We start from the raw sequence: 27,996 nt of genomic DNA on the forward strand, positions 1-27,996 counted from the left end.
GCTAAGGGCATTGACCACTATAAACAATAACATTTGACATTTTGACATTTGTTGGTTGAACTCCATGATAATCATTTAAAATCGCTCGGATAATGGAGCATGAAAGAAAACGATTCATCCGCTCTCAGCAAAGATTTATCGGTTCCCTTGATGTAGATGATGATATGGGCCATGTGCACATGACCACTACACAAAATGTAGGTGCCACAAAGTCGATTAACTGAATTAGGGTGACAACGTCATTCTTGAGCAACTCCAAAAGGCCAATAGCAAGTAAAATGAAATCTGTGTGAAAATTCAGTTTATGGTAGCGGCGTTGTAATGCGATGGAAAAAATCAACTTTCCCCCAGCCCTCAGGGATCGGAAGAACTCCCTCTAATACATGGGGAGGCTTGACCCGAAAAAGGTGTAGCAAGTTTCTGAAAAAGAGAAGCCTTGTTCCGACTCCAGGTGTGTTAAAGGGCAACACTTTTTTATGGATGGTATATGAAAGAGTTATCTTGTCAGTCAAAACAACAGATAGTGAATCAAAGTTTAGACGTCGAGTGGGAGGCTGGGAGCCTCCCCCTGTGAAACTTCCCTCGGATTCCTTCTGACCTCTCCTTATCCTGGGTGGGTGAAGAGTGACCGGTTGGTTCAATGAAGCTGAAAAGAAGTAACTGGAGGAAAATTCCAACCTTGGACGGACAGCAAACCGTTAGCTAGCAAAACCCTGAGAGCGTGACCGCGAAAGATATGCGTTTTTCAAACAAAACAGATAGGTGGAAGCTGTTCTTTAGCGACGTCAGTCCCCTTTGCAGAACAGGTACAGTCATTAATGTTAGGAATGGCATCTAAGATACACTATGAGTGATTTTAACTGTTAAAGTTGCGCAGCATAAGCGAGAGTTCTGTGATACCCGCTAGGCTGTACTACACGAAACACAGTTTTAGCACTCCTCGGCTCTGTCATCTTGAACCTAGACAACATGCATAAGGAAGGAACTCCCGAGTAAAAACACTAGGCATGCCCATGCTTAAGACTGCAAATATTTCATATGTTACGTGAATACAGTTTCTAACCAAGGCGCAAGGTGGGGAACATTTTTGCATAAAGGGCCTATCAAGAAATGAAGACCCGGCTATGTTCCGAGTCAACTGTGTGTTAATAGTCCTCATGTCCTAAGTTGACAACTACTGTTAGCAGCCAACAGTAGTGTGTTAGCAAAGTTCACGTTGTAGTCACGTGGAATTTCGCAAAATTCACGTATCACATATAAAAACTTCTAGCTGCTTTTATCGATTTGACAATATTTTTTCACAAATCCTTACGCATGTCTTCTAGTTGCTTTTCACAAACCGTACACTAATTTTTGCCCTCATCACGTGTCACCCATAAGCTGGCAACACTCCATGGGGGCCAATCCTACGGGAAAATTCATTACCTGACGAGGTAATTCCTTGTTAAATTTCACGCGAAAAACCGATATTGCACTTATCGCTAAGCGATGAGTGCGATATCGGTTTTTCAAGTAAAATTTAATGTGGAATTTACGAGTCAGGTTATGAATTATCCTTGAATCGCATAGCCTCTTTTGAAATGAAGAAAACCCCGTTTCATTTAAGTCTGTGTGACTGTTGCAATATTCAACGCGCAATCGAGAAAAGCCATTCCAGCTGAATCAACTGTCAAGACTGTCAGGAGCCAGCCAATAGGAATCCAGCTAGAATCAGAAAAAAAAAGACTTGTGTTCGTTTTAGATTCGTGGACGGCGACAATGGTTTTAAAAGCATGATTGAAAAAAGTTCATTGCTTCTAGTTGTTTTTGAGTTGTTGTTTTATTGTCGCTCCAGTGCCATGTCACGCAGAGCCTCGCTGTCAAGAGTCACAATTCCACGCTGGATGCCTCGCCTAGGTCACCAATCAGAATATGATAATTCTCTCAGCTATGCCATTCTCTACTAGATGCACCCGGTAATGACCTTAGATGAAATATTATATTACACGTAAAGCACGCAGATGCCCTCTGTTTCCTTGTTCCCGCAGTTATCCGTACTTGCTCTCTGCTTTACCCAAATGTTCTTGCCCATGTTCATGTTCAGTCCCATGTTCGGTTTGTTCCAGAAATTACTAGCAAAATGACCAGGTGTTCAGTTCGGCCAACACGAATATAAATTTGTGACGTAGCCGTTCAGCTTCTGTAGTATTAGACTTAAGCTTGCTTGATCCAATCAAGGATATACAAATCTTTACGTGCACAGAGAGTTTCAAAGTGCTTGTTAAAAGACACATCGTAAAACTGCACTCGCCCGTCAAAACTTACCACGCCTCTGCAATGCTGCCCCTACACCCCACCCCCCACTTCCGGTGCGCACTACATGTTCCTCCCGGCTAACGCTACGTTACGCTACTGTCACGCGGTGCTTTCGCTCTGTGTTTTGCCAAAACCTGACAGGAAAAACTCACTAAGGTAACGAATAATTCCTAAGCATTATTTGATTGATTATGTGATTATTTGATTGATGCTTCCTTGTTAGTACTGCCGTTTCCTAAAAGCAAAGTTTTGATGTGTAATTCGGCGATCAACTTCAGCTAATTGTAACCGCCCAAATGCAAAGTGGGTCAAATTTCAACAAGAAGCTATTTCTCAGAAAGAAATATTGTTTCGTTTCCGTAAAGATATTCAAACTCTGAGAAAGGCCGGGATTTTGATATCTTGTGCATGAGAAGTCCTGGGGTGAGGGGGATGAAGTGAAGTGAAGTGAAAGACTTTATTTAATGAGGGTGACCCGTGACAGTAACTAAAGTTACTGATAAACTTGGGGCCCTCAGCTTAAAAGTAATCAGAAAGCTAAAAATATATTATTTACAATAAAATGCTAAAATATGTGCTAATGTGCCGCTTTGCACCGCACTGATCTGCTCAGTTGCCAGAGCCTGGCGGTTTTCGTCCAGTTGTGGTTTAGTACTGAACCTATTGTAAAAGAGAAAAGGCGAATTAATTTAAGTTGTCTACACAAGTATCAGTTATTACAGTCAACGCACTTCGAAATGTAGTTACTTGTGATACTTCACTTTGACTCTGCCCTAGGGGAGAGGGGTGCTCCCCTATATCATCTATATAGGTATGTCCAGCGTCAGAGGGACATGTTCTTTTAAGACATTTTATTCAGAAGTAGAGTATCGATATTGGTCATTTTGGTCTCAAACTGGGTATGCTTTTTGCACTCTAGTCATGAATTAGGTATGTTTTTAAGAGGAAGCTACTTTTTTCATCATCGATACGACCAGCAACTAAAGCCATTCACAATACCTTTAACATCATCCTGAACTAGAGAACTACGGCAGGTCTGAAACAGGGTATTAATTTAAGGTTCAGGCCATAAATAAGTTAGATAAATCGCAGACTTTGGTCTTAAACAAGGTAAACGGTGCTTTGGGAAGCGGGCCGCACAGCCCCGCCAAATTTCTCAGAAATTCAAAGTATTGTGTGTGAGGCTAAATAAAGCTAAGAGGCAAAAGCATCTGATGCATAATTTTTCCATTTCTGTGCCGGGCAGTCCTTGATTCGAATGGATGCGGCACTCTACATTTCGTTGTCAGTGACGCAGTATATTTTACTTTTCAAAAAGGACGCCTCATGTGTGACGACAGTTGTGCAATTATTCCTCCACTTGCGCTTGAATATTATCAAGTAAATATACAAATGCTATCGGTGTTTTCATGGAAACCAGCTCTTGAAATGCCGCGGTATGTTGAAATACAAATTTTCTTATTTTTAAAAGCGCGCTCTAAGACGTAAAGCTACTGGAATTGTGGCGGAAATTCGAGAAATTCAACTAAATCTGGAAAATGTCGACACCTACGATATGAAGGAAACCTCATATAACAGCCATATTGTGCCTATTTTGCAATATACCAACGTTAATTAAATTACAATATGATGAATTAGTTACCTTCCACAATATATCGTGTCTGTAGTATCGTCCAAACGCACCAAATTAAATGCGTGTTCTTTTCCCGTAAACAGCCACAGAATAGGGGCGGGATTGTTACTCCTGACAAGTGTTCTGATTGACCAAAATTATGTCGCCGTAGTAGTGATCTTAATCACATTTAAATCATGCACGGAAACGGATATCTTCGTTTCTCTAGAATACATTGTTTCAGTAAGACTTAGGAACATTTAAGTCGCTAATTATTTCTACCTGCATGACATTTTAATTTCTTTTTCTTTCCGTGTCACGAAATAAAATTTAGTTTCGAAAAGTTACTTTTACTGAACATGTTTATCTTGTGAATTACATGCGTTTACCCCGATAACATTCATACTCACTATGTCAATAAATCACTCTGAAAAGGAAAACTGTACCATTTCTTTGTTGAACTAAACAAAACTAACTGCGTTCATCGGCTTAGAATATCGCATTGGTGGACAAATCGTGTGGTGTGGCGGTGTCTCTACTTCGAAAATATATTTCTTTTTCACTATCACTAACAAGTCCAGTTCGCAGTTTTCTTGTGTAAGACAATACTGAGAAACGAGAGTTTCGGCTTATGTGCGGTGTAAAACGCACCAGTGACGTCATCGGGCAAACAGTCTTCAGGGTTGCCAGGATCTTCAGGATCACCAGGGTCTTCGGGGTCTTCGGGGTCTTCGGGGTCTTCGGGGTCTTCGGGGTCTTCGGGTCTTCAGGATCGTCGGGTCTTCAGGGTCTTCCGGTCTGCAGGGTCTTCCGGTCTGCAGGGTCTTCGGGCTCTTCGGGTCTTCAGGGTCTCTCGGGATCTCAGGACCTCTGGGTTTTGGGGTCTCTGGGTCTCTGGGTCTCTGGGTCACTGGGTCTCTGGGTCTCTGGGTCTCTGGGTCTCTGGGTCTCTGGGTCTCTGGGTCTCTGGGTCCCTGGGTCCCTGGGTCCCTGGGTCCCTGGGTCTCTGGGTCTCTGGGTCTCTGGGACCCTGGGTCTCTGAGTCTCTGGGTCTCTGGGTCTCTGGGTCTCTAAGTCTCTGGGTTTTTGGATCATAGGGTTTCTGGGTCACTGGGTCTTTTCATCTTTATGTTTCTTATCGAATAAGAATTCTCGCAGTCCATTTGACTATTGAAACTTGTTTATTCGATGACTCGTATTCACAAGTAACTGAATCACAAATGCAAATGCGATATTATATTATATATTAAGTCTCGTGATCAACTGTCAATCATAATTGTCATTTGAACTCTTTACAAACAAAACATAAACAAAACACCATGTGGGCTAATATGTTTCACGACACTTCTCTTTTCGGATTTTCTGTCAACAAACTGCTGAGTCTTTTTTGCTTTTTCCTCATTCAATAATAATGTAGCAGTACAATTGTAAAAAGGAACGTTTTCCGTCTGAAAAATATATTTTAATCTTAACTTTTCATCCATTTATTATCATATTATAATACAACGTTAAAAAAGTAGAAACGAAGCAGGATTGTATAAAACATTAACGACTATAAAATACCATTAACACAACTTGTTAGGATATGAAATAAAGTCGGCGACCAATCTTACATTACAGCAAAACAATAATCAAGTCTCATTTGTCCTCTAGAAAATATCTAACATCTAACTCTGTCTCAAAAAGGTTCAAAAAACGTATTGTTATATTACCGCCGAAGCCTTGTCATGAAAACGTAAAAACGGAACACGAATCATTTAACAAATTAGAATTTGAAAGAACAAATAACATATTTTTTATAATGCAAAGATAAATGCCTTAATTCCATGAAAGTGGCAACGCAACGCGGGTGTTTAGAACGTTTCGACACAATAAACTTGATACAACTTAAACAATGTCTAACGAGGAATGTACAAAATTAATATGCATTGTTTTGGACGGACACAACACTGTTCTCTCGCTTGAAAACAATGAAAGGCTTACGATGCTGACTTTCTTTCTGCAATATAGCGCCCCAAACCTCTTAAAATGCAAAAAAAAAAAAAAAAAAAAATTTATAGCTACTCTCCGGTGCGCTTTACAGGAGCCTCAAAACTTAATGTTATTTGGTTTGTAAAAATCATCCTAAAAACCTTTCGTTATTCACCTTTCAAATGACCAATAGCTTTGAAAGAAAGGTTGTCAAATAAAATTTGGTCCAGGGAAGTAACGTTGCAGTCAGCCTTGTGTGTTTTGTGATGCAATATATTCATCATACTCTTCCGCTTTTGGACGACTTTCTGCAGCTGAATCTCTTTGCAGATCTGTCAACCCGCTGTCGATCTTATTAAACCTTTCGGTGTACTCAGCAACTGATACTTCAAAAGTAGCCAAAGTATCTGCATTAACGAATGAAGGAGGAGCTTTGTAAAAGTAAACGGATCTCTCCACTTGCTGCAATGCGCCAAGACCGATATTTTGAAGGTGTTCCATTTGCTGGCGTACGGCAGCCCCATCCGGTCTTGTTCTTGAGCTTAACTGGCGATAAATTCTCTTGGGAGTCACAAAAGGACCCGGATGCTTTAAGATGGCCTCCTTAATGTCTTGTTCGCTTACACAATTTTTGGCTTTTACTTCACCAAGGGAAGCAGACTAATGTAGGAAAAAAAAAGTAGTGAGTAGCGTAGCCAATCAGAGAACGGCATTCGTGATAGGACGCTAGTAGATTTATACTAACAATATTTTTAAAAATTGGGCAAAAAACCGGGAACCCATTACCGAGAGCAATCGTGTCATAGACAGAATGGGCTTTTACGCCTAGCCCAGAGCGACGCGCTTTCACCTATATATCGTCCATATTACAACGTTGGAAAACACCGAGCGTTTTCATAAAAACGCATGCCTCTTAAAAGCATTTTATAGCAACGACTTCATTTTTCACTTTACGTGATCAGATCGATAGAAAAAGCTTACCAACACCCTGCCCACGCGCCAAATTTATAGCAACGTCAGAAATAATTTTAAAAAAATGTCAAAAATTAAGAAATACTGTATCAATAAAACTAAAGAAATGATGAATGATTACTTTCTGTGTTTTCAAGGCTCGCATTAATTTACTTAATTTAATCTTACCTGTACCTGGCCCGTTGCTTTTCGAAGTAGCTTGAAAGAGCAAATCTGCTGCATTCATTGTGCATGTGGGAATTTTCTTGGGAATATCGTCATTCCTCTGATAAAGGGCCTGATTAATCACTGAAAACAACACGTGCATGACTGCAGCAAGCCTAATGATATTCTTGTCATCTTTGGAATTAGTGGCTCTTGCGGCACCCTCCAGGGGGATATTCTCACCCATATGCCGCACGTTCACATCGAGAGCCTCGTGTGATAGGGAGTACTTTACTTGATCTCCTGTGTTGTGTTTCGCATAGATCTTGTCATAGATCCTGTCAAAGGAAGACAAGTTGAAATTTCTCAAAATCTTGCTATTATCCATTCTTGTACTTAGCGCGACGGGCGCAGTAGCTGGGAGTAAAATTAAAAAGCGGTGTAGGAGTCCGTTGTTGTTGGCAACCAGTCGTGGCATGACGTTTCTTAAAAATGACTCCAGTTGAGTGAAGCATGAAAGGGCCAAGGCTGCTGAAGGAACCCCCACCCTCTTGTTAGCGTTTCCCTTCGTCTCATACCAGTGGGAACCATCATTGCACTGCAGTAGCCGTTTCATCGAAGGGGCTGATGCAGCCCGTTTTAAGCCCACGACTTCTTTGAACCACTCGAGGCAGGTTCCTTTTGCCTTTGCGAATAACGTAAACCATTCATCTATTCCATCTGGAGCCACTTCGCTCCAAGGAATCGTACAATTTGTAGCATCTTGTACAATTGATTTAACTGAGACAGTCTCGCTTGTCGCCATGTCGAAGTTGGGATGTGCAAAGTTTCACATGTAATGCTGTCAATCACTTCCACAGGAAATGGGTCATGACAGGAAATGAATCTCCAAAGGAAGGTTGGGCAATATAATCGACAAAAATTAATTCCTGTACAACAAATACGGTATTGCTGGTTTTCAGTGTCACGCAATTTAAAATAGATCAAAATAAAAAATCAAAACTGGTCAATAGATAAAGTCCAGAATCTGGGAAATGAAAAAAAGTAAATACGCAAATTAAAGACTCTCGCCAAAATTCTGGTCACACCATTTTTTCTAATGCGAGATATGCGGTGAATTTTTTTCCCAAATTTAGAGAGATTTGTATGGAGACGCCATGCTGGTGCCCATCCGTATGGACATCAACATGGCGGCCGGAAACCAACAGAAACGTCTGTCGCTGAGTTTTGTTACAAAAGCGTGAATTTATCCCTCGAGGAACTCTAAAACATTAAAATAATACTTTTTCCAAGACATAAACTGTTCAGATAGCCAAGTTCCTCGAAATAGGTCACTTTTTTAACCATCATGACAGCTCTCTAGGCCGTCATGTAAATGCCGCGTCACGCAAAAGCTTAGAAATTCAAGCGTGGTGTATCACAAAACCAAGAACCCATTCGGAGCGAAAATTTGTATGAATATTAGTTTTCAGCTGCTCTTATACATCATTATAGTAAAATCTCAGGAAGATCAATAGTTTTGTAGTTCAAATTTTTGTGAAGTCATGTGAAAACCAGCTATAGATGAAAGAAAACACAGAACATCTTCTGCGCAACTTGAAAAAAGTAAAAGCCATCGTACGGTGTTGTGTTTAATTTTTATATATCGAGGGTCAAAGGTAACTATAGACGATAAGGAGATCAACGATCCTAAACCAATCTTAGACCAAGGAAAAATGTTTTATAAAAACCTATATACTGCGGCGCACTGTAACGACTCGAATTATGATCTATTCTTTGAAAATTCAGATATTGCTAAACTCGATGCAACTCAACAAGAGGAACTTGAGCGTCCGCTTCTCAACGAGGAGTGCTTTCTCATAATAAAACAGTGTTCCAAAAATAAAACCCCAGGAACAGATGGCCTTTCTGTAGAATTTTATTTGCGGTTCTGGTCTTTGCTAGGAGAAGAAATGGTACAAAGTCTCAACTACGCATATGAATACGGACAACTGAACATAACGCAAAAACAGGGCATTATCAAGGTGATACCAAAAAAAGGAAAGACAAGTCATTCCTTGGAAACTGGAGACCCTTAAGCTTACTCAATGTGGATTACAAAATCGCTACCAAAGTTATAGCACACAGGATTTCAAGTGTTCTTCCAATCATTGTCAATGAAGACCAAACCGGATATGTCAAAGGCCGGTACATCGGTCAAAATATATAGTCCATGGGCCAAGACCCCCAAAAGTGGTGTTTTTTATACCATGTGGAGGGACCAGTGCTATCACGTATTTTCTCAATCTGCAATAACTGAAGTCTATTTTAAGGTATGATAGCAAGCTTCTATCAGTAGCTTTCTTGCTCTAAACATGTGATAAAATGATGTCATCTAAACTGCCTAATGACCAGGGATCCGGTTAACAGCTTCAGATTCTGAGCAATGTCCATTGTACAATTCTCTTCAAACAACATTTTATACATTTTAGGCCTAGCAGAATAGGACATTGATTCAATTGCAAAAGAAGGAAATTTTTTTAAGGTTGTCTCGTTGCCATGGAGACGGAAATGGTCAATGAGTCCACAACTGAAATAAAAGTCACTGAAAATAAGGCTTTTCACTTCCTAATATTAAAAAATAACAACTGCAATATACGTTGTCAAAAAGTTCAATCATGTGTAGATCACTCTAGCACTGGCTTGGATTAACTGTTCAGCTAATGAGTTTTAAAGAGCTCCCTTAACGAGTCTTTTTTGTCCTGATATCATCCATTCTGAAGCCATACCAGTACCAAACACATTGGAGACTTGTCCTTTTCGCGTCAGTCAAGCATCATTTTCACTTAAATGTAAACAAAGACTCATGTTTAATTTCAGACAAAAATAACAGCTAAGTTATTTTAACGTATTTAGCGGTTGCCATGACAACCACGAACAGTTACTCGATACATTAAAAAAATTACATCGTTCGAAACTAAGCCTTACGAATGTAAGAGTATGTATAAGGAAAGTTATTTCATATCTTTCCTATGGTTATGAGATTCTTACCTTTCGCTTTCTTCATCGTCATTGTCGTCAACGGATAAAACATCGTCGTCATCATCTGGCCTGTTTGTGCAATCTTGAAGCCGGCACATATCAGTACATTTCAGCCCATTGACAACACATGAGCACGATGGAAGTTTGCAGGACCTACTGCACTGGCAAGATAGTAGTTCTAGAACAGCTTGCGGAGCTGGCTGACCACCCATCCAGTCTACGACCAGCTTGTCGTCTTCACTACACCAGCCAAATCCCACTGGTGATGGGATGGCTGGGCATCTTTGTAAGCTTCGTCTCCAGACAGCAGCCTGGTAGTTTGCTCGTAGCGAGTGTTTGTGCAACGTATCATTGCAGGGTGGCAGCTGGTTGGAATCAATGTCTCTTTTCTTCAAACAGAACAGTCGATATCGCAGCTCATTGATGTCGCTTGTCCCAGGGTTGCTGCAGTACATGGCACATGTAAATTTCTGAAGACTATGGTACAGGTGATCAGACATATTCCAGAACATACCCAAATGCTGTAACATCTCTTGAAATTCAGCATTTTGCTTTACAATTCAATAACCTGCAACCTTTCCCCGTCCGGCAAAAGCACTAACGGTGTCGCACCCTGTGAATGCATGAAAGCCCGGCAGTGATCTGCATACAGTTGCTCCAACCCTCTCAACTACTCTTGAGATATCGATGTACTTGACTCTGGTCTGTGAACCACTTTTAATGAATACTGAAGACGGAATAAAGCTCTTGAAGGCCAAAAGAAGTACCAACACATCAGTGGCTTCTAATACTATGACGACCGAAGCAAACCTCGATTTAGCTGCATGGGCTTCTTTCCTCCACTCGCTGGTTACAAACACTATGAAAGCTTGTTTGCTCTTTGAGCTACACAGGAATCTTCTTCACTGTTTAACCTTGTGTTCGGCTTGAATATTGCGGTATTCGCTTCCTAAACCGTCTCCCCTGTTCTCTCTTTCGGCGTTCTTTATGGATTCCTCTCTGTAATCATCGAAGACGACATCAATCCTGTCACTTGTTCCACCTTCGTTTAGAACTCTGCAAAGAAGAGTTTCAGCAACTGCCGTAAATGTCTTCTTATCACCTTTCAAACACTGGACAAGAGCCATCCCATCTATTACACATGCTGAGGGTTGGGGAATGGCATCTGCTGCTTCGACATTTTTATGCAGTTCTTTAGCCAAGGACGCTTTGTTCGTCTTACGCATCAAGCCATCTACGGTAGCTAATGACCAAGGGAGTGGTCCGAGTGGATGGGATAACACTTCTCTCATCTGTAAGTCTCTGCTCTCTGCGATAACAATCATTTGAGCAAACAGTCTTCTGTCGGCCTTGATGATCACTTCTTGGTTCTTACCAGCTTTAACTGATACCTTCTTGTTCAAGTGAGTAAAAGTCTTCAGCTTAGCTTTCGTGATTGAATCATGGAACTTGACTTTGGGTGGATTAGACTGAAGTTTTGCTCTCGGAATGCTTTGTAGACTTGCTCTCCTTTATCTTTAGCTTGTAGCAAGTCGTGCTCTACATCAGGAGTGGCAACCTGTCCTGTGGAAAGACAGACAAGGTCTTGAAGGTCAGGGCTGAATGGGTTGAGCCAAGTGTTTTGAAAAATTGACACTATGGATTGAACATCATCTTCATCTCTTTGTATTCTTGTTGGTTGTAGATCTTTGTGTTGGGAACAAGAACTACTGATGTGCAATATATCTTTGAGTTGCCTCAGGAAGGTGCTGCGGTATTCAGCGACCAGGTAGAATTTGCTTACTGCATTAGGCCTTAGACTGAAACCTTTAGTTCCTCCTGACGTTTGAGTGTCTTTGTTGACAGCCTCCTCGTACGTCTGATCAACAGGTATTCTCCCAAAAGGGTTGTCTTCGCCAATCTGAACAGAAAATCCTCCGCATCGCAAGTATTCCAGGGTGTCCGGATGCTCTGCTGGTAGATGTGACATTTCACCTGGCGTAGTTAAGGTTATCATATGCGAAACACCACGGGACAATTTCACTGATATATGAAAGGTGAAGATCCCAATCTCCCTCCCGAGATCCTCTTAACAGACGAAGTAATATTTCCACCATGTCAACATAAGACATTCAGAACTTCGATAGCTTCCCATTATCATGTCGGAGATAGCTCGTATACAAGCAGAACAGTTGCGATACTTCTTCAAATGAGGGACTTTCCACTGTGTCTTTGAATTCTTGTTCACATGTGTTATCACAGAGCGCTTTCAGTCCTTTTAAAACGCATCAACAGTAGGCTTCTTCTCTTTATGATGTTCCTCAATCCAAGAGTTAAATCCCATCCATGCCAGCCTGTTAAGAGCTTCATACATGAGCTTGTGAAATCATACGGCGCCATTATATGTACGGCCTTCTAGAACACCAGCCACAGATCCTTCAGCAATTACTCCAGACTCGACTATTACGTCTCGTAAACCAGCATCTTGGAAACGCTTTCCGATCACTGACAAGAAAGTGCAAACGGTATGGAACACACCCATTCTCAACACAAGGTCATTAAACTGTGCCCTGTGTTTCCACTTCATCTCAGTAGCTTTAGCATACAGTGCCTGATCAAACACAACAACTATGCTGGTTTAAAGTTTCCTTAATCTGTAGGGACTTGATGAGGACTTGGTACACAGCTGACATGTTCGTTGCTGGAGCATTGATTGTTGGGAGATAGCCCACGTTATCCTTGGCAACCTCTTGGTTATTACGCACCAAAATAGTGAAACCAGTCCAACCAGCAACAGATTGCTTCTGACTTGCATGAATGCGTACTAAAACCCATAGCAAGTTCTTTCTCCATGCACATTCCATGATTTGATTTAACTTGACCTCCACATATCCTCTAGTATGGGGCCCACAGCGCTCGCCGGCATTATAGATAGGTACAGTTTCATCATCCACAGACTCGATACTTCTCCTCTTCGATTTCACAATGATTGGTTCTGAAGCTGATGGAGGTTGGGGACCAAAATGATTAGCTTGAACTGCAATTCCATTGATTCGGTGGGACGTGCCTTCACCAGACAAGGTCTCCTCGAGATGATCAATATTATCCCAGGCTAGAGTGGTACTGATGAATGGACGGATGTTGTGGGGGAGGGGAACTTCGTTGCATGAAGTTGCTGCCAACTTTTGAAGGCAAAGTGCAGTATTAATCTCTTCAAGTTGGAAGTACGCAATCCCGTAGCCACAGCGATTTAAAATTTGAATTAGCTCAACGTTGTTAGTAAGAGATTTTACAGCGTAAGGAAGCAGGACGTGCTTCGGGGGCTTCTGTCGTCCACCACTCACACCAAATACCAAGTCCTGTCCAAACGAGGTTATGGAGCGTTGAACTTTTTGAGAACATGATTGCAAACCCGGACATCCAGTGCTTCCAGTTAGCATAGTCAACAAAAACTCTTTGAGGTCATCTGGAATGGTCACGGCATTTTCAGATAGTTCGCAAGGTTGGGGTGGCCATGATGCCTTTATTTCTTGTTCCTGGATAGCTTTTCTAAAATGGAGGGCGGTCTTCGATATTTCCTTCGTACTATTTAAAGGACTAGTAGTTTCAGACTTCTCCATAACAAGTTTGGCTAAATCCAGTCGGGAAAGACTATGCGGAACAACAAAAACTCGCTTGTTGCCAGAAAGATCTTCAAAATCCAGTGTGCCTCTAAACTCCCCTTCAAGTTTCCTTCTGAAATGGGTTCTCGCAGATTCTTTGATTTCCATGTCTCCTTGAGATTTAAAAAAGGATGTAAATAAGGTATACAGCTCAGCCATTCTAACAACCCTCGGGTTTTGTAGCAAATCTGTTTTGATGTAGGTAAACAGCATTTCATAGGCTTGTGATTCCGCATTAGTATATTGAAAACACTTATCTTCCTCTTTTGTATCACTGCTAACAGCTTCTTGAATGTTTCGGGTGTAGTCACTATAACAAGACTTGTGATAGCACGCTTCTGACGCGACAAGCTCTCTAGTGACAATAGCCAGTATTCGTGGATCGTTTTTACCCACAGCTGCTCTCCTGATCGTGTTATCAGCACGCAAGTCGATACATTGGACCAGTGCCTCTCTAGTTTTGGTTCCCCTGAGGTATTTGGTCTTCTCGCAAAATACACAAATTCGCTCATAGACTCTACTTTGCGTGGTCACGGTTTGTCGGACTGAAGATCTGCGGCTACTTGTGCCACCTTGTTCTTCAACTTTGATACCAGAGTGAGACAACTTTTGTAAATCCCTTTTCATCGTAAAGATACTGCGACATTTTCGATGATAGGAGATCTGGGGCACCTCTCCTTCCTTTAACGTTTTCGCGATATCGAGAACCTCTTCATGGTTACGAATAACCGCAGCATTCGGTAGTGATTTCCATGACTCAAGGTCTTTTAAAGAAGACAACTCTCCATTTTCGTCACTACAGTGAATTAAGCACTCGTTTCGTTTTCGTTGTCGCTTGTTATCTTCTGCATTGCTAATTTCTAGAGTTCTTCGTTTTGCTCCTTAAATGTTCAAAAAGAGGTAAAGTGAGGACAGTCAGTTTAATATTATTATTTTTTCTAGAAGAAATTGTTACACGCTTTAAAATGTTTGAAAGGCAGTTGGATTCAGAATTCATTAGCACGGTGCATCAAAGTGTGATGATATATACAAAGACTGAGCGACAGTAATATTTTACGTAATTTGTGGTTCAAATTATCACAAGACAACCATCAAAATGCTGATTGTTTAGTTATGTAGCTACTTTTTATAGCTTTTATTGACTTTTAAACGCATACCGGCTTACAAACGATGAAAATTAATGATTAAGGCAACACAGTGCTGGGCTGTCGAATCCATGTAGATCTCGAAGGACTGTAAGTTTTTATATAATTTGAGGTTCAAAATATCACTATATCGTCATAAATATGCTTATTGATTAGTCATAAGCTAATATTTTGTATGTATTGTTGATTTCAAATCAGATTTCTACTTAAAGATTATCGAAATCAGTGAATAAGTCAAACGTCCTTTCCTGCCATGAAGTTCGCCATCTTGAATTTCCCCATAATGCATTGCAACATTTGAAGTAATCCATAACTTACTATATCATCGCTTTTAAAGAGGTAAATTGAAATTTGGTTCTTAAAAAAAGATTTGTGTTCTTTCTTGTTGTATTTATATGTGTGAAGACTAGTTTTGATCCGGCTTAATATTTTTAATATGACTTCTGAAAACAAGCCTCGTTTTCATGCAGAAGCGAATTTTGGTGATATTTCAGCCAATAAAATATACAAGAAAGCTACTCTTTAGGGGTTGCTATCATAACATCTTGTAATCACCCCCAACTTAGTTTCAAATTTGCCACACTCTCAGCTGGTCTGTCTGAGTTGTACATCTGAGAGGGTCTGGCCCATGGACTAATAAGGCTAATCACAGACATCATGAAGGTAACAGAACTAGAAAGTATACCTGGTTTGGCCATTTTTATTGATTTTAAAATTTTAGCATTCGACACGGTGGATTGGAACTTCCTCTTCAGGGCGCTGCAAGTTTTTAACTTTGGCCCATGCATTCAAAAGTGGATTAGAACTTTTTACACCGATTGCTCCAGCTGTTTTATTAACAATGGATTCGCATCTGAGTTTTTCGAACTCGAAAGGGGTGTCCGTCAAGGTTGTCCGCTCTCAGGCTCTCTCTTTGTTCTATGCGCGGAAATTTTAGCTAACGCCATTAGAAATGACAACACCATCAAAGGAATAAAAATTCATGACAAAGAATTTAAATTATCCCAGTACGCTGATGATAAAACTGTCTTTGTTTCTGACACGAAATCTGCAACAAATTTATTCAAACTTTTGTCAAACTTTCAAGAATGTTCTGGTCTAGAAATAAACAAAAGTAAAACTGAAGGAATGTGGTTAGGCGCAAGCCGCAAAAACACAGCAAAACCCCTGGGAATTGCCTGGCCAGTTAACTCTATACTCACACTGGGAATTAATTTCTCGTATAATGATGAAATTGTTTACAATAAGAATTTTGAACAGAAACTAATCAAAGTGAAAAGCCTGCTTAACTTGTGGTATCCTAGAGACCTTACACTTTATGGTCGCATAACGATTCTAAAATCCTTAGCGATTTCCAAACTCGTTTATAATACATCTGTCCTAACTTTTCCAACAAAATTCACCGCCATGGTAAATCAAGCAATTACACAATTTGTATGGAATAAGAAAGCTAAAATTAAATACAGAACAATGATAGGGCCGAAAGAGCAGGGAGGGCTAGACATGCCGGATTTTCAAATAATCAATGAAGCGCTTAAAGCTGTTTCGGTAAGAAGATTAAGTGACAGCAATGGAACTGCAAGTTGGAGTCATATCCCTCTTTCCTATCTACAACCAGTTGGTGGTCTGTTTCTTCTGCAGTGTAATTTTGACTTAAAGCTACTTAAAGTTGAAATACCGATTGATTTCTACAAAGAAGCTCTGTGCGCCTGGCAAAAAATTAACTGCAGTACTCCTAATACCAAAAAGCAGGTACTAAATGAAATAGTTTGGAACAATCAGCACATAAAGATAGAAGGATATTCCATTTATTACAAAAAATGGCACGATGCTGAATTAACTAAAATTGAAGACTTTTTTCAAGGTAACAGATTCCTAACTTTTGAGGAATTCCGGAGCAAGTTCAAAATTAACACAAACTTCTTAAACTATTTCGGTCTATGCCACGCAGTCCCTCAAAAATGGATCAATATTCTCAAAGGAAATGTTACTGAACCCTTGGAAAAACGTTCTGAGAAGGATAAGATATCTTTAGATAAACTCTCTTGCAGATCAGCAACTAAATTCTTTGCTTAAGTGCCACTGAAACGAAATTTTTGTATGTGAGATTTTTGCTTAGTAATAAAGTTTCAACCTTACTTGGAGACACTGCAAACTTTTTTTTTCGCATACGTTAAGCGAAAACTGATTTTTCAGCCGTTCGAAGTTGGCTGGTTAAGCCCAAAATTGGCGGCCATTTTGGCGCGGCCAAAACAGCCTAGTGATATCACTGGTTGTATTACTCTCATGCCGCGCTGAAAATTCAGAGTGATTATGGGAGAAGAGATTACTGTTCGAAGCCCCCCAAAAACATCTTAAGGACATCTCAGAGCTGTAAAGCAGGTAATAACAGTAGCCTTAGACATGAAGAGGTGGAGAGTCGATCCTGGGGCTTTCCAGTCTATTTAATTGGATATTTGCAAGATATTTTATGTAAGCAAGCAGACGAGTGGGAGTTCTTAGATCGCAAAATGATCGGGACTCTTAGTGAAATGGCCAGCACTCAATTGAACAATATCTACACTCATAAAGTAAAAAAAACATGAAAACAAGAGAAAGCGGCTTTTGAAAATATTATCCGGACTGCTGCTGCACGAATCGCAGCAACAACGCTTCGAGTTTTCGAGTCGCTTGACGCTTCGAGGAAACCGGACACTTTGTGAGTTTCACAGCGGACGAGATTGTCCAACAGCGACCTTTAGTCCAGTTAAATCTGCTACATCCTACAAGTTATCACAACAACAACAATTTAAGAAACCCTCTTCTTTTATATGAGGGAGCGAATTTAAACTATAAAGGTAAACTAAGGTATGTTTTCAGGAAACGAGAGAAAGCGTGACAATGTCGGCGGCGAAAGGTCATATATACAAATTAGTTCAAATTCTGTTTAATAAACCTTCGAAAGGAGTGTAAACTAGTGACGTTTTAACGAATTGTTTTGAGCTTGGATACTATTAAATGAAGATCATAGACATAAGTATGTGCTAAAGAAATCAAAGTAATCCATCGGCCGTGAAATATTGCAATTGGGAGATACGTGTAAAATAGAAGCGAAATTCCCGCTTTGTTTTCACTGATACGTATGCGGCGATGAACCAAACCCTGCTGCGGATCACAATTTTCAAAGATACATTTTGTCTACCACAAGGACTCTCACTTATTAGTATCATAAAAAGATGCCCTCTGTGTGCAAAGAAGTACTCGACTCAAAGCTTGTGGACCATTAATAACTTCGTGATTGTGCGGATGGCTGATGCGCTTACGGCGTTTAATGCAGTAAAGTTGCCCAGGATATATTCGAACCTTGTTAAAAGACCTTAAATAAACGTGAGAATCCAAACTTCATAATCAGGCTGAAAACAGACGACGAAATATCGTGTTTAGGCTTCATGACGTGATATAAAAGTTGCCACACTCGTCTTCGAAATCTCCAATCGAGTACTCAAGATGTTCGAAAAGTATACAGATCTGTTCTGATCTGTAGCATTTATTTTGGTGAATCTACCCTCTCCAACGTTTATGATGTGTATTTCCTGTCAAGGCTGGACAGAAATTACAAGGTAGAAAACTAGTAGGTATCGACAATATGAAGAATAAACTTGAATAAATCAAGTGAAAACAAGAGAGAATCTAAAGCGCTTCTTGCGTGAACACAACCAGTGACGTCACAAGGTCCTTAAACTCGGTTCCAGAGCCCGGACATAGTTTTGCTCCATAAAGTCGATTTCAACAGCTAAAAAAAGCACTTTCCGTTAGAATTTGACAGAAATAAAGTTCACCATTACTTTAAGCACGTTTGAAACTATAGATTGGGATAATAAAAGAGAGTACGAAAATTTCGTTTCAGTGGCACTTTAAGAGTAAATTCGTTACGCCTACAGCTGAACGAAGGATGAAAGAAGCCAGTCTAAAAGAACATACAATACAACTCATTTATAGCCTTCCGTTTAATGTTACAAAAGACACTAGACTCGCCATTTTCCAATACAAAATAATTCATCACATTCTACCCACAAATTCGACACTTTTTAGAGATTCAATCAAGGAACATGATAAATGTCACCTCTGTGAAGAAAGACGAACTTTAACCCATCTTTTTGTTACCTGTTCTGAAGCTCAGCATTTTTGGTCTCTCTTTACTAATTGGTGGAGCTCCAAAAACGGGGATAGGATCACTCTCGGTAAAAATGAAATAATATTCGGCGTGACAGATAACTTCGCTCGTCATCTTGGCTTAAACCTCTCCATTATTATAGCCAAATATTATTTATATACTGCCTCAAGAAAAGAAGAAGAGTTTTATTTCCACGCTTTCTTAGCGATGTTGACGAACAAAATTAAAATTGAGAAAAATAAATCTAAGTCACAAATTAATATGTGAGAAAGCCTCCTATTGTAGCTAACCCCTTACATGAAAGATATTAACAAATTATAATGTAAGATATTATTGTAATGTAAGATATTAAAAGAATCGTAAATGATGTTAGTATTGTACGTTTTGTTAGTATCGTTAAATTGTAAGTTACGTTGACATTGTAAGTAGTAGGTAAATTTGTATGTAATGTAATGTAATTATTGCAATAAAAAAATAATAATCTGATAATAAATGGATGAAAAGTTAAGATTAAAATATTTTTTTCAGACGGAAAACGTTCCTTTTTACAATTGTACTGCTACATTATTATTGAATGAGGAAAAAGCTAAAAAAGACTCAGCAGTTTGTTGACAGAAAAACCGAAAAGGGAAGTGTCGTGAAACATATTAGCCCACATGGTGTTTTTGTTTATGTTTTGTTTGTAAAGAGTTCAAATGACAATTATGATTGACAGTTGATCACGAGACTTAATATATAATATAATATCGCATGTGCTTTTGTGATTGAGTTAGTTGTGAATACGAATCATCGAATAAACAAGTTTCGATAGTCAAATGGACTGCGAGAATTCTTACTCGATAAGAAGCATAAAGATGAAAAGACCCAGCGACCCAGAAACCCCGTGATCCAAAACCGTAGAGACTCAGAGACCCAGAGACCCAGAGACCCAGAGACCCAAACACCCAGAGACCCAGGGACCCAGAGACCCAGAGACCCAGAGACCCAGGGACCCAGAGACCCAGAGACCCAGAGACCCAGAGACCCAGAGACCCAGAGACCCAGAGACCCAGAGACCCAGAGACCCAGAGCCCCAGAGCCCCAGAGACCCAGAGACCCAGAGACCCAGAGACCCAGAGACCCAGAGACCCAGAGACCCAGAGACCCAGAGACCCAGAGACCCGGGGACCCAGAGACCCAGGGACCCAGAGACCCAGAGACCCAGAGACCCAGAGACCCAGAGACCCAGAGATCCAGAGACCCAGAGACCCAGAGACCCAGAGCCCCAGAGACCCAGAGCCCCAGAGACCCAGAGCCCCAGAGACCCAGAGCCCCAGAGACCCGGAGACCCGGAGCCCCGGAGACCCGGAGACCCGGAGACCGGAGACCCGGACACCCGGAGACCCGGAGACCCGGAGACCCGGAGACCCGGAGACCCGGAGACCCCAAAACCTAGAGGCCCCGAAACCCCGAAGATCCTGAAGATCCGAAGACCCTGAAGACCCGAAGACCCCGCAGACCCTGAAGACCCGAAGACCCGAAGACCCCGAAGACCCGCAGACCCCGAAGACCCTGAGGACCCGGAGACCCGAAGACCCCTGAGGCCCGCAGACCCCTGAGGCCCGCAGACCCGAAGACCCCGAAGACCCTGAAGACCCGAAGACCCCGAAGACCCGAAGACCCCGAAAACCCTGAAGACCCGGAGACCCGAAGACCCCTGAGGCCCGTAGACCCGAAGACCCCGAAGACCCTGAAGACCCGACGACCCTGAAGACCCGAGGACCCCGAAGACCCCGAAGACCCTGGTGATCCTGAAGATCCTGGCAACCTTGAAGACTGTTTGCCCGATGACGTCACTGGTGCGTTTTACACCGCACATAATCCAGAGTTTCACTGAAATGTTGTAAATGACACATTTTGTTGCGATGCACCGAGTTTTGGCTGAAATTTTGCCGCCGTATTTACATTAACAACTACGAACTTTACTCTGATTGGATATTACAAATCGCTATGTAAATAGTTCACCCCTGAGCTGAAAACAATACTGTTTCCTTTCTGAGGAAACGAAACAAAAATACTCCAGCTGTTCTTATTATATTGCGGGTAGATGCCTCCAAATTTAAAAGCCTAACTTCTTCTACTTGAGGATATGTTAGCAAAGCAAACAAAAGCAAAGAAACGTGTATTCCGACGAATGGAAGTCAAATCAAGAGCTGCCGTGTGTTGATTTCAAAATGACATGAAAGGTCAAAGGGTCGCCCATATTACTCAAGTGACCTGTTTTGAAAATATTCTCAGAATTCGCCGTTTTATTTATCCCATTTTTTCTTCGTCTGATGTGTAGTTGAAATGATTGATCTTCCCCGGAGTGTAATCTCGTTGGGTGAAGCCATGTACCAGAGTGCTTTTTTGAGCCTTGAATTTCGTCTAGACACGGGTAAAAATTGTGCTTGCGTGACCCTCATTAATTTAGTGTAAATTACGCGTAAAAAGCGATTTCTTACACACTTTTTACTATACATCTTTTCAATTGCCCAAGCTGAACTTTTTGAATGTTGTAAAACAATAACAGGGCTTTGCAAAAATGTACTTTTCATTTACAATTTCGGTGTACTAGGGTACGAAAATTGCGTTCAAAAATGCCATATTTTTAGATTGTTTTCAAAATGCAAAGCCTGGCAATGTTCGGGCGCTCCTAAACCGACGTGAAAATGCATTTCTTGACAATATTTTTACATCGCTGTGTTGTAGTTGTGATGCCAAACATACTTGTAAAAGATCGTTTTAATAGACCAAGCCGTCTTTCTCTGAGACTGATGTGAATATGTCCAAAATTTCGGCTGGATTTATTGCGGCCGCAGCGCGAAAACCGCAATTCTCCTCTTTGTTGGATTTCTCAAAATCAAAAACTCTATGGCAAGTTTAAGTCTTATTTTCGAAAATAGTTCACCAAAGGGTTTCTCCTAGCAAAATATGAAGAAATCCATGATTTCAGTTTTGAAGGCCAATTCGCGATATTTACAGTCCCCTGGTCTTAAAAAGCCTGAAGACCAAAGATTGTGAGAAAAAAAATTTTGTACCCTAGAACTGTATTGTAACTTGACACCGGCTGATTAAATCTGCCACCTGGTGAGGAATGCCAGGGCTTACTTGAGAAAAGATAACTCCTACAAGAACTGATCAAAATGAATGTTGACAGATTTTTCAAAAGTTAAAAACACATGAAATGGTGACCAGTTAAATCTGATACAGAAAATCCAGCATACGTTTTCATTGCTTAACTTCGACAAAATGCACTGGATGGAACAGTTCTATACTTAAAACACAAAACGTACTCAGAAAAACAAATCCTGGACATTTCAGCTCAATTGGACAAATCCTTCTCAAACTATCTTTTCTAAAAGGCAAAAATAACTCCTTTTGAGCAAACGACCTTTGAACTTACAGTAACAGAACGTCTCAAAATAAAACTTCAATATCTTAAGATTCAAATTCCGATAACCCTCGGTTTGTATAGTTAACCCCCGCCTTTTAAGGCAAGGGTTAGCTTAAAAAAGGATACAATTAAAGTTGTATCCTGTTCAGCATCCATTGAAAAAGTGGTATCATTGCGTATAATATTAGTGCTTCCTAATGAAAGATGCCGAGATGGTGATGCTTAAGACGCCCAGTGCATGCCTCTGGTGGAGACCAGAGCTTATTTTAAGAGGGCCAGGTTTCTGACAGGTAAAGGAGTAATGACTTCGCACCAGAATGTAATGTCCTCCACTTCCACTTAAGGGAGAAAGTTGTTACTTTCCAGTCCCGACACGGAAAGTAATGCTGTGATTTCCTTATACGGGTGCTTATGTCTCTTATCTTCTTTTGCACTGTGGATTGGATATGGCTATCTATTATCCCTGATCTGGATTCTCGTTTCTCGGGTCTTCCCAGCGTTGATCTTAGGCCCTCGTCAGTAAATGACAGAGGAACAACGAAAGGGGAAAAGTTGTCTACGACTACCCGCAATAGAATACTCTCTACTTGCGTTGTTTTGTTTGCGGTTCAAACAGCAAACTTGAAAATAAAGATAATTTACCTGGCTATTTTTTTTCTTTTTTTTTTTTTCACAAATTCTCAAATGCGCCTTACAAGAGTAAAATTAATTAACAACTTGATTTCGGAGAAAATCTAACTAATCTATCATATAGACCAGACCTCTAAAATCCATGCCCAGCTTATTTGGTCCATAACCCCGTACTGTTCTTGATGTCACATCGCTATGTAGTAGGAAGTAGCTACAAACTTCTCCCTCCCTGAGTTTTTCAAGTTTTCTTTAATGTTTTCATAGGTCTTGGTCCTGGAGGACTACTCATAACTGATCAGGATGTACGTGTTGAAACACAATGTGTATCTGGCTCAAGCCATGGAGGAAGGGGGTGCATTTCCAACGTTTTTAAAGCGGGCCTACCATACGATAAATACAATATGACTTCATTATTGGGAGGAAGCGGAGGTGAGATTGCAATTGTGTTCTATCTTTTTGTATAATCCAGCCTACTTTTTCCTTTGCACTAATTCGTCAAAATCACCAGGTCATACGGTCGACCGGACGATTATCACGCGATAAATGCCGTTTCAGACCTCACCAGATCAATTGAACGTGCTGAAGTTTTAACCGCTATTGAGAAGAATTCTATTTGTACACCTATGAAAATGCTGCAATCTGATTGGCTGAGCCAATCAGTGTGAGGGGATTTGATTGCGTCAACATGATCGCCACGTTTTTTCGTTTCTCCGAAGTTTCGGAGGAAGATTAGAAATAAAAGCGATAATTAGATCCTCGAGAAGACAAAATAAGTAATTTCTGACGGCACGATGGAGAGGCTCGCGGGGTGTCATGGGACGTTTAAGAACTATTTAGGCTTTTTGCGGGAGATTTAGGTCATTCTAGGTCGGCAGTCTTCAAGTTCGTGCACTTTTTTATTGAGCTTTTGTCATAACAGTTTGCATGTGTAGTAGTAAATCATGTTCTACGTTACTGATTTTGTACCCTTTCCACGGGGTTTCCTGCTGGTGCATTAGACAAGGAATAACGTTTCCACATATTTTTTGGCCACATGTAAAGGGCAGTTGTAATTTTCAAGGATGTAACTTATCTTATTAGACAGAATACATCTGCGTCAGATGACTGACCGACCGTCCGACCGACTGACCCACCAACTGACTGACTGACGCATCCTCAATAAGCTATTCACATTGAATGTCTCGTGTTAGTGTAGTAAGAATGAAGAATATTCACCTTTACGAGACCCTGATACCTCAAAATTGTTGAATGAACTGATGACCACGAGTTTACAGCTAGTCATAGCTGCAATTCAGTCCGCAAGTGTTCTCGCTAAAGTGTGAGCACTGCACCGGTATCACAATTGCCATGAGTTCGAATTCCGTTCAAGCCTGAACCAATTAAGACATGATTCATCATCGCAGTTATACACAGAGCTTAAGCAGTTGTGAAATTAAAGCCTGGAAAATAAAACTGAAAAAAAAACCTGAACCCATAACCTTTGCGATACCGGTGCAGTGTTCTACCAAATGAGCTATCAAGCCAACTGAGAGCTGGTCACGTTGTGAGTTCGTAATACACTCGTAGATCATGTGGAGATATAAGTGGATATATCAAAGATCATATATTTAAATTGCGGAGAAAGATATGAAGATGTGATTGATCATCGCAGTTAGGCACACAACTTAAGCAGTTGTGAAATTAAAGCCTAAAAATGATTCAGGTTTGAACGGAATTCGAACCCATGAACTCTGCGATACCGGTGCAGTGCTCTACCAACTGAGCTATCAAGCCAACTGAGAGCTGGTCACATTGCGAGTTTGTAATATACCCGTAGATGGTGAAGATACAAGTGACTATATCAAAAATCAGAATTTGAACTGCGGAGAGATATGAAGACATGATTGATCATCGCAGTACCGAGAGTTATATACACAGCTTAAGCAGCTGTGAAATTAAAGCCTGATATGAAGACATGACTTTTTTCAGGCTTTAATTTCACAGCTACTAAAGCTGTGTATATATCTTTAATGATCAAGCATGTCTTCATATCTTTCTCCGCAGTTCAAATATGTGATCTTTCATATATTCACTAATACTACGAAATATGTACAGTAATGATCGTATTCAACAAAAAGTACTGCTCTTAGAACACAAAAGGAAAAGTTCTTAATTGTACTTGTACGTGTTACGCTTTAATTAAAACACTGTTGACCTATTGGAAAGCCCAAGGGTTGTATTCCCTATACTCAAAGACAAACACCGGCTTAAGCATAAGAATAAAAAGGTTTGGAAATGGAATAATCTATGCCATGTTGTGAATGTTCGGCTCGAAAAAGACTCTAGTCTCTTCTGGCACGTATGTACGTAGATTAGAAAACAGAATCATTTAGCGCGCTTGAAGCGCTTTCTAATATTAATTAACCCATTGACTCCCATGCCGCCCGAAACCGGCCGTGACGACCTTGGCCTTCGTTCCCCTTCTGACGTCATCACCTTTGACCAAACTTGGCATCATCTATGATCACTTTCTGCAGGAGGAAACGATCTTTCCAATGATACCCAGATCAGAGAGATCAGCTCAATGGAGCCTGAAATATGCAAGAAAATGCTCAGAAATTTTGAGTGAAAAACTCTGAGCAAAATTTCCTGCAACAACACATGGCTACCCCATGGTAAAAATTGCCCGTCTTGATGATGCTTTCTCAGAACTTTTTGAACTGGAAGCAAGGCCAATAGAAGGTCAATCACTGCAGCAAAAAGGAAAGAAAAGGAGAATCAAAAGATCTGGAGACCTATGGCCAAACTCGTGGATTTAGTAATCTGGAGATGAAACATGTTGGAGAACTTGCAATTACTGGTGTATTATTAAAGGCTGTTAAAACAAGCCGGGTTAAATCGTGCCACGCAAGGTCGCACTTATCTCACAAAGGGTAGGCTTTTCTCGTTGGCTTTTGTTGCGCACATATTACAAAGACATACGTCCAGAATAGCTAAGGTGGCAAAATTGCAGCTGAACATGGAGTGGTAAAGGCTACGGGTTCTTGCGTCAGAGAGGACACTCCTGTCCAAACAATCATAGAGTACTCCCCCCCCCCTTACCCCCACACTCAGATCTTGATGTTGATATTTGTCTGCCTGCTGGGAAAATTTGAATGTATTTAAGTCGTACAAGCTTACAGACGTTTTTCATCGCATTTCATTTAAGGCTATAGGTAAGGTTTCTTATGAGACAGCACTTCTTTCCCAATGTGGAACCACTTGTCTCTATATATGTTACATGTAAAATACATCAAAATAAATAGCCTCTTTTGCAAGCATTTTCAGCGCTGATCCAAAAAATCTGTTGACCCATAAATATGTGTTCCAACAAGCTCACAGGGGGTTTCTTTCCCTTTGTTATCTTTTCAATCAGGAAGCAAAAGTGTAAACAAAAGACGGGTAAAAATGATTTAAGCTTGTCACAATCAAGTATTTGGGAATTTCTTTCCAAGTTTATGGGTATTTCACATCCTACTTAGAGTTCAGATCAATGTACTAAAATAAACAAGACAAGTATAGAGAACAAAACTTAAATCTAAACTTAACTTGATGCTGGTTCAGCGTGGACAGCTCGACATAAAAAACTTACGTGCTATAAACTGCAAAGCTCCTGCTTGATTGAACGTTGGATCTCACAAGAGATCTAATCAGCCAAACTTGAAAAGTAAAACGATAATAATTAGGTCAAAGACTACTGCGAGGCTGACACAACGTGGTGTATTTAAAACAATATTTCGGCTGGTCTCAGGTTTAGATGTTGCTAAATTATAACAATAAAATTACAATATTATATAATGGTGCTTGTTTCGCTCAGACATTCCCATTAACGCTTACCAAGTTCACTTTCCAGCAAACAAATGCTCATCTCCTAGTCATGTCTAACGCCTAGACGAGTCTAATGCTCATGAATTCTGCCTTCAAGTTGGCCATAGTACTAATTCGAACATTTGAAGTCAACTCCACTTTAATTTAGCGAAACACTTAATGGTCGTGTAAAAGCTACGATCATCTACACGATGTAGGAGTAGTAACCGCACAAAAACGATACTGGCTGCAAGATTACTATTCCAATATGGCGTCGGGCTCGGTTACTATTCCAACATGGCATCGGACTCGGGCGCTGTCGTTCGGGCCGACTAATTACGAACAGTGTCTACACCTGAGTGAGTGACACATTTGCATATCGGAGTCCCCGCAAGAAACACGTTTCTACGCTTCGCGTATCCACGAGTTTAAAAAGGAAAGGCAAAAAAATATATTAAAAAGGCCAAAAGCTTAAAGACGTAGATTGATTTGTGTGCATGCCCGAGCAAAAATGCCGTAAAACACGATGCCAGTGGAAAGAAAGGCATGTTGTCATGTTGCAAATGTGTTTTTGAGTAGATTGCACCTAATTTGGCACATATACAGCCTAAAAATATCCAAAATGTCCAAAAAACGCGTTTGTGGCAAAAAGCTCCGGGACTCAATGGGTTAATGCTGATTTTGCTCTTCACGCATTTAACTTATTTATGTTCTCCACGGAAAAGCCACAAAAAAGTTAAGGATAAAGAGTGATAACAACATACTTTTACACAGCCCTTTTTGCTACCAAAGATCACAGAGGAATGAAAGCTCAGTGGAGACAAATTTGCGCTTAGTGTAGAATCTAGCACTCTCTTTTATTTTGGGTTCATTAGCGTTCCTTTGGTAATTCGTTTTGTGTTACTTTCTCGCGCGTTAAGTATAATTTGCATCTTGTTTTAGCATTCTAGTTTTTTAGTTTTCGGGCACGCTGCGGTTTTTAGTTTCACCGTTGATCTCAGGGAGAATACATCTAGTGTGATAAAGCTATATAGAGTTGCCTTTTCGCGGTCTAAAGCACGAGTACAATGTAAGTTTTAAATTATTTCGTTCCTTGCGTTTCGCTTTAAGTCGCCTTTCAGCGGTACATTTCTGCATTTGTAAGTTTGTATTTTTTGTTGTTTCTTTAAGTT

At 40.6% G+C, this 27,996-nt stretch overlaps 2 protein-coding genes across 4 annotated transcripts in view; one reads left to right on the forward strand and one right to left on the reverse strand.

Moving 5' to 3' along the window:
- LOC145486301 (uncharacterized) overlaps positions 1-27,996 on the forward strand; it is a 70,031-nt gene that overhangs the window by 25,132 nt on the left and 16,903 nt on the right. For all 3 annotated transcript variants that reach the window (XM_081464940.1, XM_081464941.1, XM_081464942.1), the window contains one exon: positions 23,264-23,428. In XM_081464940.1, coding sequence (XP_081321066.1) covers positions 23,264-23,428 — 165 coding nt within the window. The remainder of the gene's footprint in view (positions 1-23,263; positions 23,429-27,996) is intronic.
- On the reverse strand, positions 9,585-10,518 carry LOC145488702 (uncharacterized). Its single transcript, XM_081467625.1, has 2 exons — positions 10,025-10,518; positions 9,585-9,818 (listed from the first exon to the last, which is right to left on the reverse strand). The coding sequence occupies exons 1-2, from the start codon at positions 10,513-10,515 to the stop codon at positions 9,803-9,805; spliced, it is 507 nt and encodes a 168-aa protein (XP_081323751.1). The 5' UTR covers positions 10,516-10,518; the 3' UTR covers positions 9,585-9,802.

The sequence above is a fragment of the Orbicella franksi genome, chromosome 5 (assembly GCF_964199315.1).
Source record: "Orbicella franksi chromosome 5, jaOrbFran1.1, whole genome shotgun sequence".
In the NCBI taxonomy this organism is placed as follows: domain Eukaryota; kingdom Metazoa; phylum Cnidaria; class Anthozoa; order Scleractinia; family Merulinidae; genus Orbicella; species Orbicella franksi.